Genomic DNA, 13,679 nt, shown 5'->3' with positions numbered 1-13,679 from the left:
GAAAGCAGTGGAAGATGGCCCAAGACCTTGGGCCCCTGCACCCATGTGGGAGACCCAGAAGAAGCTCCTGGCTTCAGCCTGGACCCACCTCAGCCATTGTAGCCATTTGGGGAATGAACCAGCAGACGGAAGATTGATCTCTCCCCCCCCCCCCCACCCCCATCTCATTGTATTTCTGCCTTTCAAATAAATTAAAAAAAACATATTTGGGATTATAAAGACTTGGGCTTTTATTCTGAGTCAGATGGGGACTCTTTAAAGGTTTTTTGGTTGTTGCTGTTCATTTTTTCAATTTATTTGAGAGGCAGAGAGATGAAGGAAGAGAGAGAAAGCGAGAGCTTCCATCTGCTGGTTCATTCTCCAAAAAGCCTGCAACACCAGAGCTGGGCGAGGCTGAAGCCTGGAGCTGGGAATACAATCTAGGTCTCCCACCTGGGTGGCAGGGACTCAGACACTTGAGCTGTCATCTGCTGCCTCCCAGGGAGCATGTTAGTTTGAAGCTGGAATTGGGTGGAGCCTGGACTTGAACCTGGGCTCTGGGTGACTTGGCTGTCTTAACAGCTAGGCTACCTGCTAGCTGCTGAAGGTTTCTGTGCAGCCACACCATCTGACTTAGTTTCCAGAAGGTCACTGGCTATTACAGGGGGTGCAGTGGGAGGGGGAGATCATCCAGCAGGCCATCTCCGTGACCCTGGGAAGAGATGGAGGTGTCCTCAATGTGGAGTTGACAGGGTTTGCTGGTTTAGGGTGACAGGAAGAGAAGTGTCCAGGGTGCTGCCATTGTCTGGGCCTGAGTGGTCTCAGGTTCAGGATATGTGTCTGTAATCAGTGAGGGGACTTCAGGTGGTGTCTGGGGAGAGGAAGGGACTTATAGATGACATTAAATCCCATGATGAAGCCACCATGCCCTTCTAAATCTTTTTTCTTTTTAAGATTTACTTATTTGAAAGGCAGAGAGAGAGAGATTGTCTATCTGCTAGTTTGCTTCCCAAATGGCCGCTATGGCTGGGGCTGGTCCAGGCTGAAGCCAGGAGCTTCTTCTGGGTCTCCCATGTGGGTGCTGGGGCCCAATCACTTGGGCTGTCTTCTGCTGCTTTCCCAGGACTCAAATTGGTGCTGGTATGGGATGCTGGTGCTGCAGGTTTAACCTGCTACACCACAGTGCTGGCCGCATCATGGCTCCCACCCTTTTTAAATTGATTTACTTGTTTGAAGGGTAGAATTGGAGACAGAGAGGGAGGTCTTCCATCCACTGGTTCACTCCCCAAATGGCTGCAATGACCAGAGCTGGCCTGATCTGAAGCCAGGAGCCAGAGCTTCATCTGGGTCTCCCATGTAGGTGCAGGGGACCATTTTGCACTGTTGCCAGGTGCCTTTGCAGGGAACTGGATTGGAAGTGGAGCACCCAGGACTTGAACCGGTGCTCATATGGGACACAGGCTGCTTTAACCCCTAAGCCATAGGGCAGTGTCCACTCCCTCCTCCCCTTGTCCCCTTCTAAATGTTACATAGTTGAAATGTTAAGTAGACAAACAAAAGCTGGGATGGACTTGCCCAGAAGCAGAGGTCTGGGGACTGCTGAAGTCTGTGGGTTTCTACCCATTCCATCTGAGTGAGTCACCTACCCTCAGCTGTCCTGCCTTAGGTACTTAGTAAGGTGCTTCCTGTCACCTGGGATTGTTTTGCCCCTTTGCCGTGCATGGTTTGTCCGGATCTTTCTGTTGGGGCCTGGCCCATGCATCCTTTCTGCTGTCCTTAGAACTCTACTTGAAGTCACAGGGCCTGGAGCTGAAGTCTGTCAGTCTTGCTTGAGTAGAGCCGCGTCGGTGTCTCTGAGCACCTCTCTTTTATACAGTGGGGGTCTCTTCCTTGAACATGTGAGTGCAGCATGTGAAGAGGGTCATTTTAGGCCCCAAACAAGGAAGTGTCCTCACTTGGGGTTTGAGTTAAAGTGAGCTTGAGAGTCAAATGTCAAAGTCCTGAGTCCCTGGAGAGTCTGGGCTGATCTCTCTCCCTGCTTCTATCTGGCTTTGAGCTTTGTCTCAGTCATGGCTGTGGACCAGCAGCCTCCATCCTCCTGCCTACTGGTCATTCTCTTCGGCGAGTGGCAAGAGGCCCTTCAGTCATTTACTTTTCCCAGAGGCCTGGCTAATGTGTGTTGGCTCGTGCCCATTGCTTTGTTGGTTTTCTCTTTATTTTGTGTGATTGCTGTTGGGGTGTATAGCTGGCTGTCCATTTTTGTTTTTTAAGTCTTATTTATTGGGGCCAGCACTGTGGCATAGTGGGTAAAGCTGCCACCTGCAGTGCCAGCATCCCATATGGGCTCTGGTTTGAGTCCCAGCTGCTCCACTTCCAATCCAGCTTTCTGTTATGGCCTGTGGAGGCAGTAGAAGATGGCCCAAGTCCTTGGGCCCCTGCACCCGTGTGGGAGACCCAGAAGATGCTCCTGGCTCCTGGCTTTGGATTGGTGCAGCTACAGCCATTATGGCCAATTGGGGAGTGAACCAGCGGATGGATGACCTCTCTCTGCCTCTCCTTCTCTGTATAACTCTGACTTTCAAATAAATAAATAAATCTTTAAAAAAAAAGGACCTCCTTTTAAAAAAAAGAATTATTTATTTATTTTTTATGGGGAAAACCAAACAAGTAGTGGTTTTTGTTTTTTGGGTTTTTTTAAAGATTTATTTTTGTTTGAAAGTCAGAGTTATACAGAGGAGAGGCAGAGAGAGGGAAGCCTTCCATCCGCTGGGTCACTCCCCAGATGGCCATAACGGCCAGAGCTGCGCTGATCCAAAGGCAAGAGCCAGGAGCTTCTTCCAGGTCTTCCACGTGGGTACAGGGGCCTAAGGACTTGGGCCATCTTCTACTGCTTTCCCAGGCCATAGCAGGGAGCTGGATCGGAAGTGGAGCAGCCGGGACTCGAACCGGCACCCATATGGGATGCCGGCACTGCAGGCTAGGGTGTTAACCCACTGCATCACAGCGCTGGGCCCCATTATTTATTTATTTGAAAGGCAGAGTTACATAGAGATTGTCTATGTGCTGGTTCTCTCTCCAAATGGCCACAACGGCTGGGGCTGACCCAGGTCAAAACCATGAGTCTGGATCTCCATCCAGGTCTTAGACATGGGTGACAGGGGCTCAAGCTCCTGGGCCATCCTCTGCTGCTTTCACAGACACATTAGGAGGGAGCTGGATCGAAAGTGGAGCAGTTGGGACTTGAACTGCTAGCCACATGGAACGCTGGTATCCCAGGTGATGGCCCAGCCCGCTGTGCCATGACACTGGCCCTGGCTGTCCATTGTTGACCGTGTGACAGGCAGGGGAAGAAGCTTAGTGTTTGTCTCAGGCTCCTTCCTTGTAGCTCAGGGCTTGTTGCAGAATACGTGTCCCAGAAATGTTGGTTGAGTGACTGACTGATGGTCCCCATCTCTCCCTCTTTCTTGCAGATTGAGTCTGGGGACTGCGTGGCTGGCTGTCCCCTAGTATGGCCAATGAAGAGGATGACCCAGTTGTACAGGAGGTAACTGCTGTTCTCCACCCTCTTTCCAGGCCACCGGCAGTGGAATTGGGACTGGGTTCTCAGGCTGGTCTGGATCTGCTGGCCTCGAGGGGACCCCTGTTCTTTGCTGTTCCTACTGCCTGGAACTCTGCCATCCTCCAGATGCCATCATGGCCCGCCCCTCCCTCCCTTCAGGTCTCTGATCCAGCGTCATCTCATGAGAGAGAGATAGCTTCACTGCTTCCCTGACCTACCATCCACAGTGCTGTCTCCCTGCTCCCCCTCCCCCCACGTCTCCCTTGCACTCTTCCTTGGCCATGCCTTGTACTTGACCATAGCACTTGTCATCATTTGCTTGTTGTCTCTTTCTTTCCCTAGAAAATAAGCTTTGTGAGGGCAGGATCTGGTTGTGCCCACTGTGTGTCTGCGAAGCTGAGTAGGTGCCTGGCACTTCGTAGATAACTCAGTGAGCTGAGCGAGTGAGTGGATTGGATTGGACAGCTCCCCTTTCTTCCTGGGCTTATGCAGGTTCAGTCACTCAGCAGTTCACTGGAGCCACTGTGGGCTGGGGACTGTGACCCACAGTGAGCAGGACAACGGCCTTGTCCCCAGAAAACATGTGAGCTGAGGGTGAGGTTGGCAAGGAAATGGTCTCCAGATGCAAACTGAGAGGAGGCAGTTTCCAGAGTGGACATAAAAAGAGAAAGCTGTTCATGGTGAGACGTACCCCTGAGAGTCAGCCGGGACCCACACCTTAGAAATGGAAACGCATTTCCTAGCGCGGCCTCCTGTGAGGGGCTTCAGAAGGCTTATGGAGCATGGAATTCAAAGGCTAGTTTATTTTGGTGCAGAAAATTTTTAAATCCTTGTATATGAGGGGTCATCAGAAGTTTTTGGAAAACATGCATTATGAAAAAACTGTGGATTTCAAAATTTTTGCACTGAAACAAACTTTTATTTAGCTTTTCTGCTCACTTTTTGAAGTCCCTTGTATGTGGAGCCTGGCCTCTGGTTTGAAGGGCAGAGGCAAGGAGAAGGTCCCTGGAGATGAATAGGGTGTTTCTTCCTTGGCAGGCTGGTGCCGACCAGCTACTGAATCTGAAGGACTGAAATGCCTGTAGGCTGTGGCAGCACTGCCGTTGCAGGAGACTCTGTGTGGGTTTGGTGATGGCGTAGGGGCGCCCAGGGGACCCTAAGGCCCTGGCTTCCTGCTCCAGGGGCGGCCCAGCTGAGTTCTTAGGGATGAATGAGCAGTAGAGGCTCAGGGGAGGCATGTGTGAAGGAAGTGCCAGGTTGGGGGAAGAGCGTGTGCAAAGATCTGGCAGTGGGTGAGACCATGGTTCATGTGAAGAGGTGAGAATCAGCAAGGTAAACTGCTGTACGGGTGGTGCAGGTGGTCAGTGTTGGGAAGAAACCAAGTGGGGCCAACTGAGTCACAAAGGGCCTTGCAGATTAAGAGGGGATGGTAGACCAGTCCTGGGTAGCTGAGGCAGGAGGCGCAGAGAGGGAGCAAGCACAGGTGGTAGATAGGCCCCACCCTGCCTTTCTCAGCGAAGTCTGAACCTGGCTCTCTGGTGCATCGTGATCAGGGTGGCCCAGGGGTGATAGTGAGCTTGGAGAAGGGGCCAGGCAAACATGACCTGAGAGGGAGCCCTGGTTATTTCACTTGGGGGCTTGGTTCCTTTGTTTCTAGCATCAGCTGAGCGTCTTCCTACTCCGCTACTGCATCTCTGTGCTGACAGATCGGAGGAGCATGTGCATGCCTGGGGCGGGACGCTGGCCCTGTCCCCTGGTTAAGTCTTTTTCCCCTTGTTCCCAGATCGACGTGTACTTGGCCAAAAGCCTGGCAGAGAAGCTCTATTTGTTCCAGGTAATTATGGGACGTGGAGGTAAAGGGGACGAAAGCGAGTGTGGGAGGGCTGGTGGGGAAACGCACATTGCTCAGCGCTCCTGGCCCTGCATGTATGTGGTGAGATTGTTCCCTTCGCCGTCACGGGTGGGTTAATACGGTCCCCTCACTTTGAAGATGGGAAAACCAAGGCAGCATGGGACAGAAGTGTACCGTGATCAAAGCTTGGGCCCTGGGAACAGACTGTCTGCCCTGAGACTCAGTTCCCTCACCACCTGGCTCCCTGCCTTGAACAATCCCTTAACGGCTCTGTGCTTCCGTGTCCTCATTTGCAAAATCCAGATAGTAGTCACGCTTACTGCTTCGGTCCTGGAAGGGTCGAGTGAATCCGCTTGAACAGGCTTGGGACCCTGCCCTAGGCAGCCATTAACCTGCTTTCCGTGCTAGTGGGCTTGCCTGCTCTGGATGTTTTCTGTGGCTGGAGTGGAGTGGTGCAGTGTGCGGCTGTGCACGCTGTTTTCAGCAGCTCGTTGTCCATGGGGCAGTGCTGCTGTTACTCCCTTCCTCTCAGGACAGGCCTTGGGGTGGTTTGTGCTTTTTGGCTGTCGTGAATAATGCTCCTTTGAACATTGTTTGTTCAAAAGGCAGAGTGACAAGGAGAGAAAGATCTTCCAACTGCTGGTTCATTCCCCAAGTAGCTGTACTGGTTGGGGCTGTGGCAGGCTGAAGCCAGGAGCCAGGATCTCCATCCAGGTCTCCTACATGGGTGGCAGGAGCCAAGTACTTGGGCTGTCATCTGCTGCCTTCCCAGGTGCATTAGCAGGGACCTGGATCAGAAGCGGAACAGCCGGGACACGGACCAGCCATCTGATGTGGGATGCCAGTATCTCAGGTGGCAGCCTAATCTGCTGCACCACAACACTGGCCCCTTAGATAAAGGAGAGAGCACAAGCGAGCATACCCATCTACTGCCTTACTCCCCAAACGTCTGCGATAGTTGGAACTCGGCCAGGCCAAAGCCTGGAACTTAATCTGTTTTTCCCACGTGGGTGACAGGGACCCAAGTACTTGAGCCACTACTTGCTGCCCACCAGGTATGCATTTTCAGGAAGTTGGAATGGGGAGCAGAGCTAGGACTGAAACCCAGACACTCCAATGTGGGATGTGGGCGTCCCAAGTGGCCTCTTAACCACTGCTGCAAACGCCTGCTCCTTCTGTATAACTTGTGTGGACAGTGTGTTTTCATTCCTCTGAGTGTGTTCGTAGGAGTGGAATTGCTGGGTCACATGATGTTTAATTTTCAAGAAACTACCTGACTTTTCTGTACCATTTTTATATTCCCCAATAATAAGGTGATTGTTTTAGACACTTCTATGCCCACGTTGTGCCTTAGAAAATGGGGCTCGGGGAGGCCTCTACTGAAGGGTCCTGGGACGAGGTGGCAGTGGCAGTGCCCCAGGCCTGGCTGGGAGGAGGCCTGGGGTCCATTCCCTGAGATTTACCTTTACAGCCCATAGGACGGGGAGCCTGTCCTTTGGGCCTTTGGAACCTACATCCTTAACTGATTGCACAGTGATGTTCCTAATGACCCTATGTGTATCTGTGGTGTGCCAGGCCTCTTCTTCATCTGCTCTTAGGGCAGCCCTGGGCAGTGAGGTGAGGCTACTCAGGGAGGTGAAGAGCTTGCCTGAGTACACGCGTGGCAAAGTTAGGACTGGAACCCAGGGCTGCTTCCAGACCTATGCTCTCTACCACCCTCCCAGCCTGACGTCATGATCTCTGAGCTGCCCCAGGCGTTGGCAGACCAGTGTCTCCAGGCTGTCCCAGTCAAGCCACGCTTCAGTGCTTTGCTCAAAGAGGCTGTGTTCCAGGCTGTTCTCCCATCACAGCTACCCCTAGCTCCAGCCTGGGAGGCAGAGGAGACCCGGTATTGCTGTTTCAGTGAGCTTTTAGGAAATGACCCTTTCTTTGGGTTCTAGTGCAGCTGATCTGTAGTGGAGCTGACTTTCCACAGTGCCTCGCCTCCAGCAGGCTCATCCTGTGGCTGTCATGGTCCTAGGCAGTGAAGGGCAGACTTTTGAGACTGGGTTCAAATCACAGCTCGCTGTGGCACACTGGGATGAAGACAGGGACGGTGCATCCATGAGGTGGACGTAGGTGTGCAGTCTGTGAAAGTGGGGACCATTTGTGTAAAGGTGACCTTACACAAAGCGGGCAGGAGGCTCAGCTCTGCCCTTTCTAGTGTTTTACTGTGGGAAGGTTGCTGCATAGGCCGAGGGTCATGAGTTCCCACATGTTAGCATCCTGCTGCAACAGTGAAGGACACTGGCCAGCGGCTTTCCCCTCTGCTTCCCTGTGGCCTCATTTCTTGCTGGATGGTACATCAACTTATCGTTTGATCTTGGACCCTTACTCTCAACCCTCACAGCCATGCGCTGTGGGCATTAAAGCCCACATGGTGACTGTTTGGGTTCCTGATGCTTATGCCTGTCCCTTGTAAGTCAAAGACATCTTAAAATTGCCATTTGGAAGGAGGCTCAGAGGAGCAGATGGGAATGGGACTGCAAGCAGATCCCACAGGGGAGCCTCACTGTGGGGCTTGTTGGGCCCTGGGGCTTCCGGTCTTTGCTTCATGGGCCTAGGGGTGGCTGCTGATTCTTGGCTGGAGCCCCAGGAGCCCTGCTCTGGTTGGGCTGGACAGGGTTGCTGACAGCTTCCTTTCCTCCCCCAGTATCCTGTACGTCCGGCCTCGATGACCTACGATGACATTCCGCACCTCTCGGCCAAGATCAAGCCCAAGCAGCAGAAGGTGGGGCTGCTGTGTGCTGAGCTGAGGGCAGGGAGGGCTGGTGGGAGAGGCAGAGAAGGAGCAGTAGAGTTAGGAGAACCAGCAGCTTGCAAAGGCTTGGAGGCTGAGGATGGGAAGTTTCCAGAAAGAAAGAGGGTAGGCAGCTCTAGGAAGGAAGGAGGGTCAAGATGACTTAGGAAATAGTCTCAGTGTAAGCTTGGGTGCCTGGGCAGGTCTGGGTGACCGTGAGGCCAGTCTAGTGCCTAGAAAGAAGTGAGATAACAGACAAGGAGACCTAAAGACATGGCCCCAGCCCCCTGTGGTCCGTTGGAAGTGGTGTTTCAAGATTGCTAGTTCTGGGGACTTTCAAGAAAAGCTGGAGATGGGAATTTTAGGAGAAATCTCTTGATATTTTAAATTGTTGGCATCTAATTTAGATCTTTAGGAGTGAAGTGGGGAGACTGTGCAAGCACTGCCTAACCCACCTCCCACCTCTGCCCCCTCCCCCCAAAAAACCCCACTCTTAACATTTCTGATGGAATTTGAGTTTATGGACTGAAGCCATAGGGCCCTTGGGGCAGGGACAGGTGTCAGCTCCACTTCTGGGCAGTGACTGTTAGGAGGTGGCCATGGTGGGGCTGGGGGAGTCCCTTGGGGGGTCCTCATGGTTGGTGGGGATGCTTGATGCCTGCAGGTAGAGCTTGAGATGGCCATCGACACCCTGAATCCCAACTATTGCCGCAGCAAGGGGGAGCAGATCGCACTGAATGTGGACGGCGCTTGTGCTGATGAGACCAGCACATACTCCTCGTGAGTGCCCAGCCCTCGGAGCCCCTCTGGTCAGATGCAAACCTTCAGAAGGCCTTGCGGAAGTGACCCCTCCTGCTGGGAGCCTCCAGGGTTCCAGGCTCTCCCCTCCTGTGCTGGCTCGTCCCAGTGGGTTCTTCCTGTTCTGGGTGGGAAGCTGGCCCCTGGAGCTCCTGGCACTGCTTGTTTCTTGGTGCACAAACAAGACTATGTGGGTTTTCTCATCCCCCAGCTCCCCTCCTGAGGCAGATGGAGGCTACTCTGTGGCCTTGGTCCCTGACTGGTGTCTGGGGAGGAGTGGGCTGTGCCTGCCAGGCCCTGACTCTGGAACCTCCTTCCCCTTGACGTCGGTTCTCCCTGTGCTCCCAGGAAACTGATGGACAAGCAGACATTCTGCTCTTCCCAGACCACCACTAACACGTCTCGTTACGCGGCTGCGCTCTATAGGCAAGGTACCCGGGGCTTGGGGGTCCTGGGGAGGGGGACCTTACCCAGCCAAGGGTCCAGCTCTGCCTCCTCCAAACACCAGACATTCTTGGGGACCAGGCGGTGTGAAAATAACAAATGGCAGCCGGGGGACCCTGGAAAGAACCGCCTCCGTAGATGTTGCTTGACCTGTTTGGCTGGGCTCTACGCCATTGTCCTTGTGGGACACAGACCCTCCCACAGCACAGCCTGACTCTGAGTGTAAGTGGCAGGTGTGTGTTTCTAAAGTCAAGGGACTTATGACCCGGTGATTCTGTTCCTAGGTAGCATTTCCTTGAGGCAAGCAGAAGTGTCCACACCAGGAGGTAGATTGGCAGGATGGAGAGGGTGTTAGTGGCTTCCAGGGGCTGGTAGTAGAGTGGAGTGGGACTTGGTGGCTTCTTTTTGTGTTGACGAAGATGACTGTGGTGCTGCCTGAACATTGAGTTGTATGCTGCATTTGTTTGAAAGTCAGAGTTAGGGGCTGGTGCTATGTGGACACTGGTTTGAGCCCTGGGTGCTCTGCTTCTGATCCAGCACTCTGCTATAGCTTGGGAAAGCAGTGGAAGATGGCCCAAACCCTTTTACCCCTGCACCCTCATGGGAGACCTGGAAGAAGCTCCTGGCTAGTTTACTCTCAAGATGGCCGCAACAGCCAGTGCTGGGCCAGGCTGAAGCCAAGAATCAGGAGCTTCTTCTGGGTCTGCCATGTGGGTGCAGGGGCCCAAACACCTGGGCCATCTTCTGTGTTTCCGAGACCCGTGAGCAGGGAGCTGGATTGGAAGTGAAGCAGCCAGGATATGAAACGGTGCCATATGGGATGCCGGCATCACAGGTGGTGGCTTTACTCGCTGTGCTGCAGTGCTGGCCCTGGAGTGCTTTAAATGAGTGAATTCCATGGTATGTGAGGCACAGTCAGACTGGGACAAAGTGTGAGGGGCTTACTAAGTGTTTAGAGCCTGTGAAGCAATACGCAAAGCTCATTGGAACACTCAGGGAACAAAAGAGAAGTTTCAAAAGTAGTGTTAGGAACTCTTCCCCAGGGCATGCTGTGAAGGATGTGGTCATGTCTCTTGTGGCCGGGACCCTTCATTCACAGACACCTTGATTGAGCATTCTGTTCACGCTGGGGTCCAGGAGGCTGCGAGCCCCTAGCGTCCGAGTGCTGCTCTTTAATGCATGCACTGACTGAGTATTCGTCCTGGCCCTGCCTCCCAGGGCACAGGTCTCATTCATGCTGAAGTCGTCGTGATCTTCGGCAGGGACCTTGGACACTCCTCCAGGGACACACTGGCTGCCTCTCCAGCCACCTTGGCACTTGCAGACTTCTTAACAAGAGTAGTTGGGATTTTGGCGGAAGGAGGTGGGGGCGAGGGTGAAGAGAGATGTGGGTTTGGGCAGGCAGGGAGGGTGGTCTAGCCAAGGTCTGCAGTGGAAAGAGCTGGTGTATCTGGGGCGCGTGAATGTGGGGTATGTGAGTTGTTCAGTGCAGTTGGAGCCAGCCATTCAGAGAGGAGGAGCAGGGGCCAGGTGGGGAGAACTAGGTATGTGGGATGTAGCCCTGAAAGAAGTGGCTTTAATTGGAAGAGTTCCGACTCATGACCTGGTCTGGGCCACGTGCTTGCTGTGTTCCGCTGGTCTAAGGTTCTAGGAGGGGTGGCACTGGGGGTTAGAGCAGTTTCAGTGTGGGCCTGTGCCTTCAGGGGACTTGGTGACACCCTTGAGCCAGGGTGGGTAGGTCAGTCCCAGGTCCTAGAGGCGGGTCCGAGCCTTTCTTCCCTCAACAGGTGAGCTCCACCTGACGCCTTTACATGGCATCCTGCAGCTGCGGCCCAGCTTCTCCTACCTGGATAAGGCAGATGCTAAGCACCGGGAGAGGGAAGCAGCCAATGAGGGTGAGCCTGAATCCTCAGCCCTGCTGTTTGTCCAGCAAGATGGCTTGTGTGGGGAAAAAGGATCAAAGGGATTGGAATACAAGGTGCAGCCCTGCCTGGCCTCTACCCACTGGATGTCAGTTGCACATCCCGACTCGTGATGACCAAAAATGGTACCCCACATGTGGCCAAATGTGCTCAGTGAGTAAAATTGCTCCCAGAACCACTGACTCCTCCTAGGAGTGTTGACAGGCAGTCTGCCTGAGGCCTCCCCAGGGCAGGGGTTGACCGCCAGAGTAGGTTGGAGCGGAGAGAGCTGCTCCACACAGGCTCTAGGCAGCAGCTTGTTTCTCTTGCAGCAGGGGACTCTTCACAGGACGAGGCAGAAGAGGATGTCAAGCAGATCACGGTGAGCTCTGGCCCAGGAGGGATGGAGGGGGCGGCAGTTACAGACATTGAGAGAGAGGCAGAGAGAAAGGTCTCCCATCCACTGGTTCACTCCTCAATGGCCGTAATGGCTGGAGCTGGGCTGATCTGGACCCAGGAGCCAGGAGCTTCTTCCAGGAGCCCAAGCACTTGGGCCATCTTCCACTGCTTTCCTAGCCATAGCAGAGAGCTGAATTAGAGCAGCCAGGATTCAAACCGTTGCCCATGTGGGATGCCAGAGCTGCAGGCAGAGGCTTAGCCCACCATGCCACAGTGCCGCCCCCCCCCCCCCCTTTTTTTTGAGGATTTTATCTTTTTATTTATTTGAAAGGCAGAGTTAGAGAGCATGAGCACGTGTCCATGCACTGGTTCACTCCCCAAATGGCTGTAACAGCCGGAGCTGGGCCAGGCTATATCCAGGAGTCGGGAGCTTCTGGTTTTCCCTATGGGTGCAGGGGCCCCAAGACTTGGACTGTCTCCCACTGCCTTCCCAGGTGCATCAGAAGGGATCTGGATCAGAAGCAGAGCAACTGAGATTCGAACTGGCACCCATATGGGATACTGTCGTTGGAAGTGGCTCCTTAGTTATGCCACAGTGCTGGCTCCAGAAAGAGCTTAAGGGCTTCTCCCTCTGTGGGGGATGCAGGCGTGGAGCATCTGTCCCCTCACCCTTCTGCCAGGCTCCTGGGTTGTTACAACCATGAGCAGGACAGCCCTGCTTACATATGATAGCTGAGATCTTGGCGAGCCCGAGTCCCATGTTTATTAACTGTGAGATTCTGTCTTTCAGTGGGCATGATGAACAGGTTCCATTTTAATAGTTAATTCTGAATTTTGAAGATAATTAGATGAATATTGACTTTCCATTTGTGGTGTATTATGTTTCTCCTATTTAAGCCTATTAAAGAGAAATGATGCACAGAGAGTGACATAGTTGGTTACACAAGTGAGGCTGTAGTGGTCAGTGTCTACAGCCCCTCAGAGAGGGGCAGGGGCTGGCATCAGTGGCGTAGGGGGCAGTGCTCAGGCTGCTTGGGCTTGTCTTGTCCTCAGTAGCTTGGTGGGCAACCTTAACGAGCTCTATTACTGCCCCCGCCTTGTGACTCACAGCCCTCACTTAACAGGCAGCGTCAGGCCTGTCTGTGTGCTTTAAAGGCCTTCTGCCCTAGCACCCAGGCTTCTGTGGTCCAGCAAAGCCTCTGGGCCACGGGAAGGCCGAAGTACAAGAGTTCTCCCTTCTCGTTGGCGGCTCGTGAGGAAGGATGTGTCAGAAGTGGTGAGGGAGCTGGGAGTGGAAATACCGAAAGTGGAGTTCCTGCTGTCTGAGCAGGGGTTGGGATGGCGGCCCAGGAGTGGTCACTGGCCCAAAGGCGTGACCTCTTTCCTGTCCCACACGCAGGTGCGGTTCTCCCGGCCGGAGTCAGAGCAGGCCCGCCAGCGCCGAGTGCAGTCCTATGAGTTCCTGCAGAAGAAGCATGCGGAGGAACCCTGGGTGCACCTGCACTACTATGGCCTGAGGGTGAGCTGGGGCTGCCGGGCTGCCGATGCTGGCCCCAGGAGGAGGTCTTGGGAGAAAAGCCCTGGTGCAGGCCAGGCCTTTGGTGCAGTGGGTAAGATGCTGCCTAGGACACTTGGATCCCCTATCAGAGTGCCTGGGTTCGAGTCCCAGTTCCACATTTTTTTTTTTTTTTAATAAAAGATTTATTTGTTTGAAAGATAGAGGGAGGCTGGCGCCGCGGCTCACTAGGCTAATCCTCCGCCTTGTGGCGCCGGCACACAGGGTTCTAGTCCTGGTTGGGGCGCCGGATTCTGTCCCGGTTGCCCCTCTTCCAGGTCAGCTCTCTGCTGTGGCCAGGGAGTGCAGTGGAGGATGGCCCAGGTGCTTGGGCCCTGCACCCCATGGGAGACCAGGATAAGCACCTGGCTCCTGGCTCCTGCCATCGGATCAGCGCGGTGCGCCAGCCGCAG

At 53.9% G+C, this 13,679-nt stretch overlaps 1 protein-coding gene across 6 annotated transcripts in view; it reads left to right on the top strand.

The window, feature by feature from the left end:
* Positions 1-13,679, top strand: part of POLR3E (RNA polymerase III subunit E) — a 36,096-nt gene that overhangs the window by 3,139 nt on the left and 19,278 nt on the right. For 2 of the 6 annotated variants that reach the window (XM_008257864.5, XM_089321542.1), the window contains exons 2-9: positions 3,450-3,523; positions 5,322-5,372; positions 8,083-8,160; positions 8,834-8,949; positions 9,316-9,398; positions 11,199-11,306; positions 11,645-11,694; positions 13,111-13,230. In XM_008257864.5, coding sequence (XP_008256086.1) covers positions 3,488-3,523; positions 5,322-5,372; positions 8,083-8,160; positions 8,834-8,949; positions 9,316-9,398; positions 11,199-11,306; positions 11,645-11,694; positions 13,111-13,230 — 642 coding nt within the window. In that variant the 5' untranslated portion in view covers positions 3,450-3,487. Of the gene's footprint in view, positions 1-3,449; positions 3,524-5,321; positions 5,373-8,082; positions 8,161-8,833; positions 8,950-9,315; positions 9,399-11,198; positions 11,307-11,644; positions 11,695-13,110; positions 13,231-13,679 lie in introns of those variants that run through there. The other 4 variants (XM_008257867.5, XM_017342517.4, XM_017342516.4 and 1 more) reach the window with 4 other exon arrangements.

The sequence above is a fragment of the Oryctolagus cuniculus genome, chromosome 19 (assembly GCF_051225735.1).
Source record: "Oryctolagus cuniculus isolate XC-2025 breed Fujian yellow rabbit chromosome 19, ASM5122573v1, whole genome shotgun sequence".
NCBI lineage: Eukaryota > Metazoa > Chordata > Mammalia > Lagomorpha > Leporidae > Oryctolagus > Oryctolagus cuniculus.
This window is presented reverse-complemented; position numbering and strand designations above follow the sequence as displayed.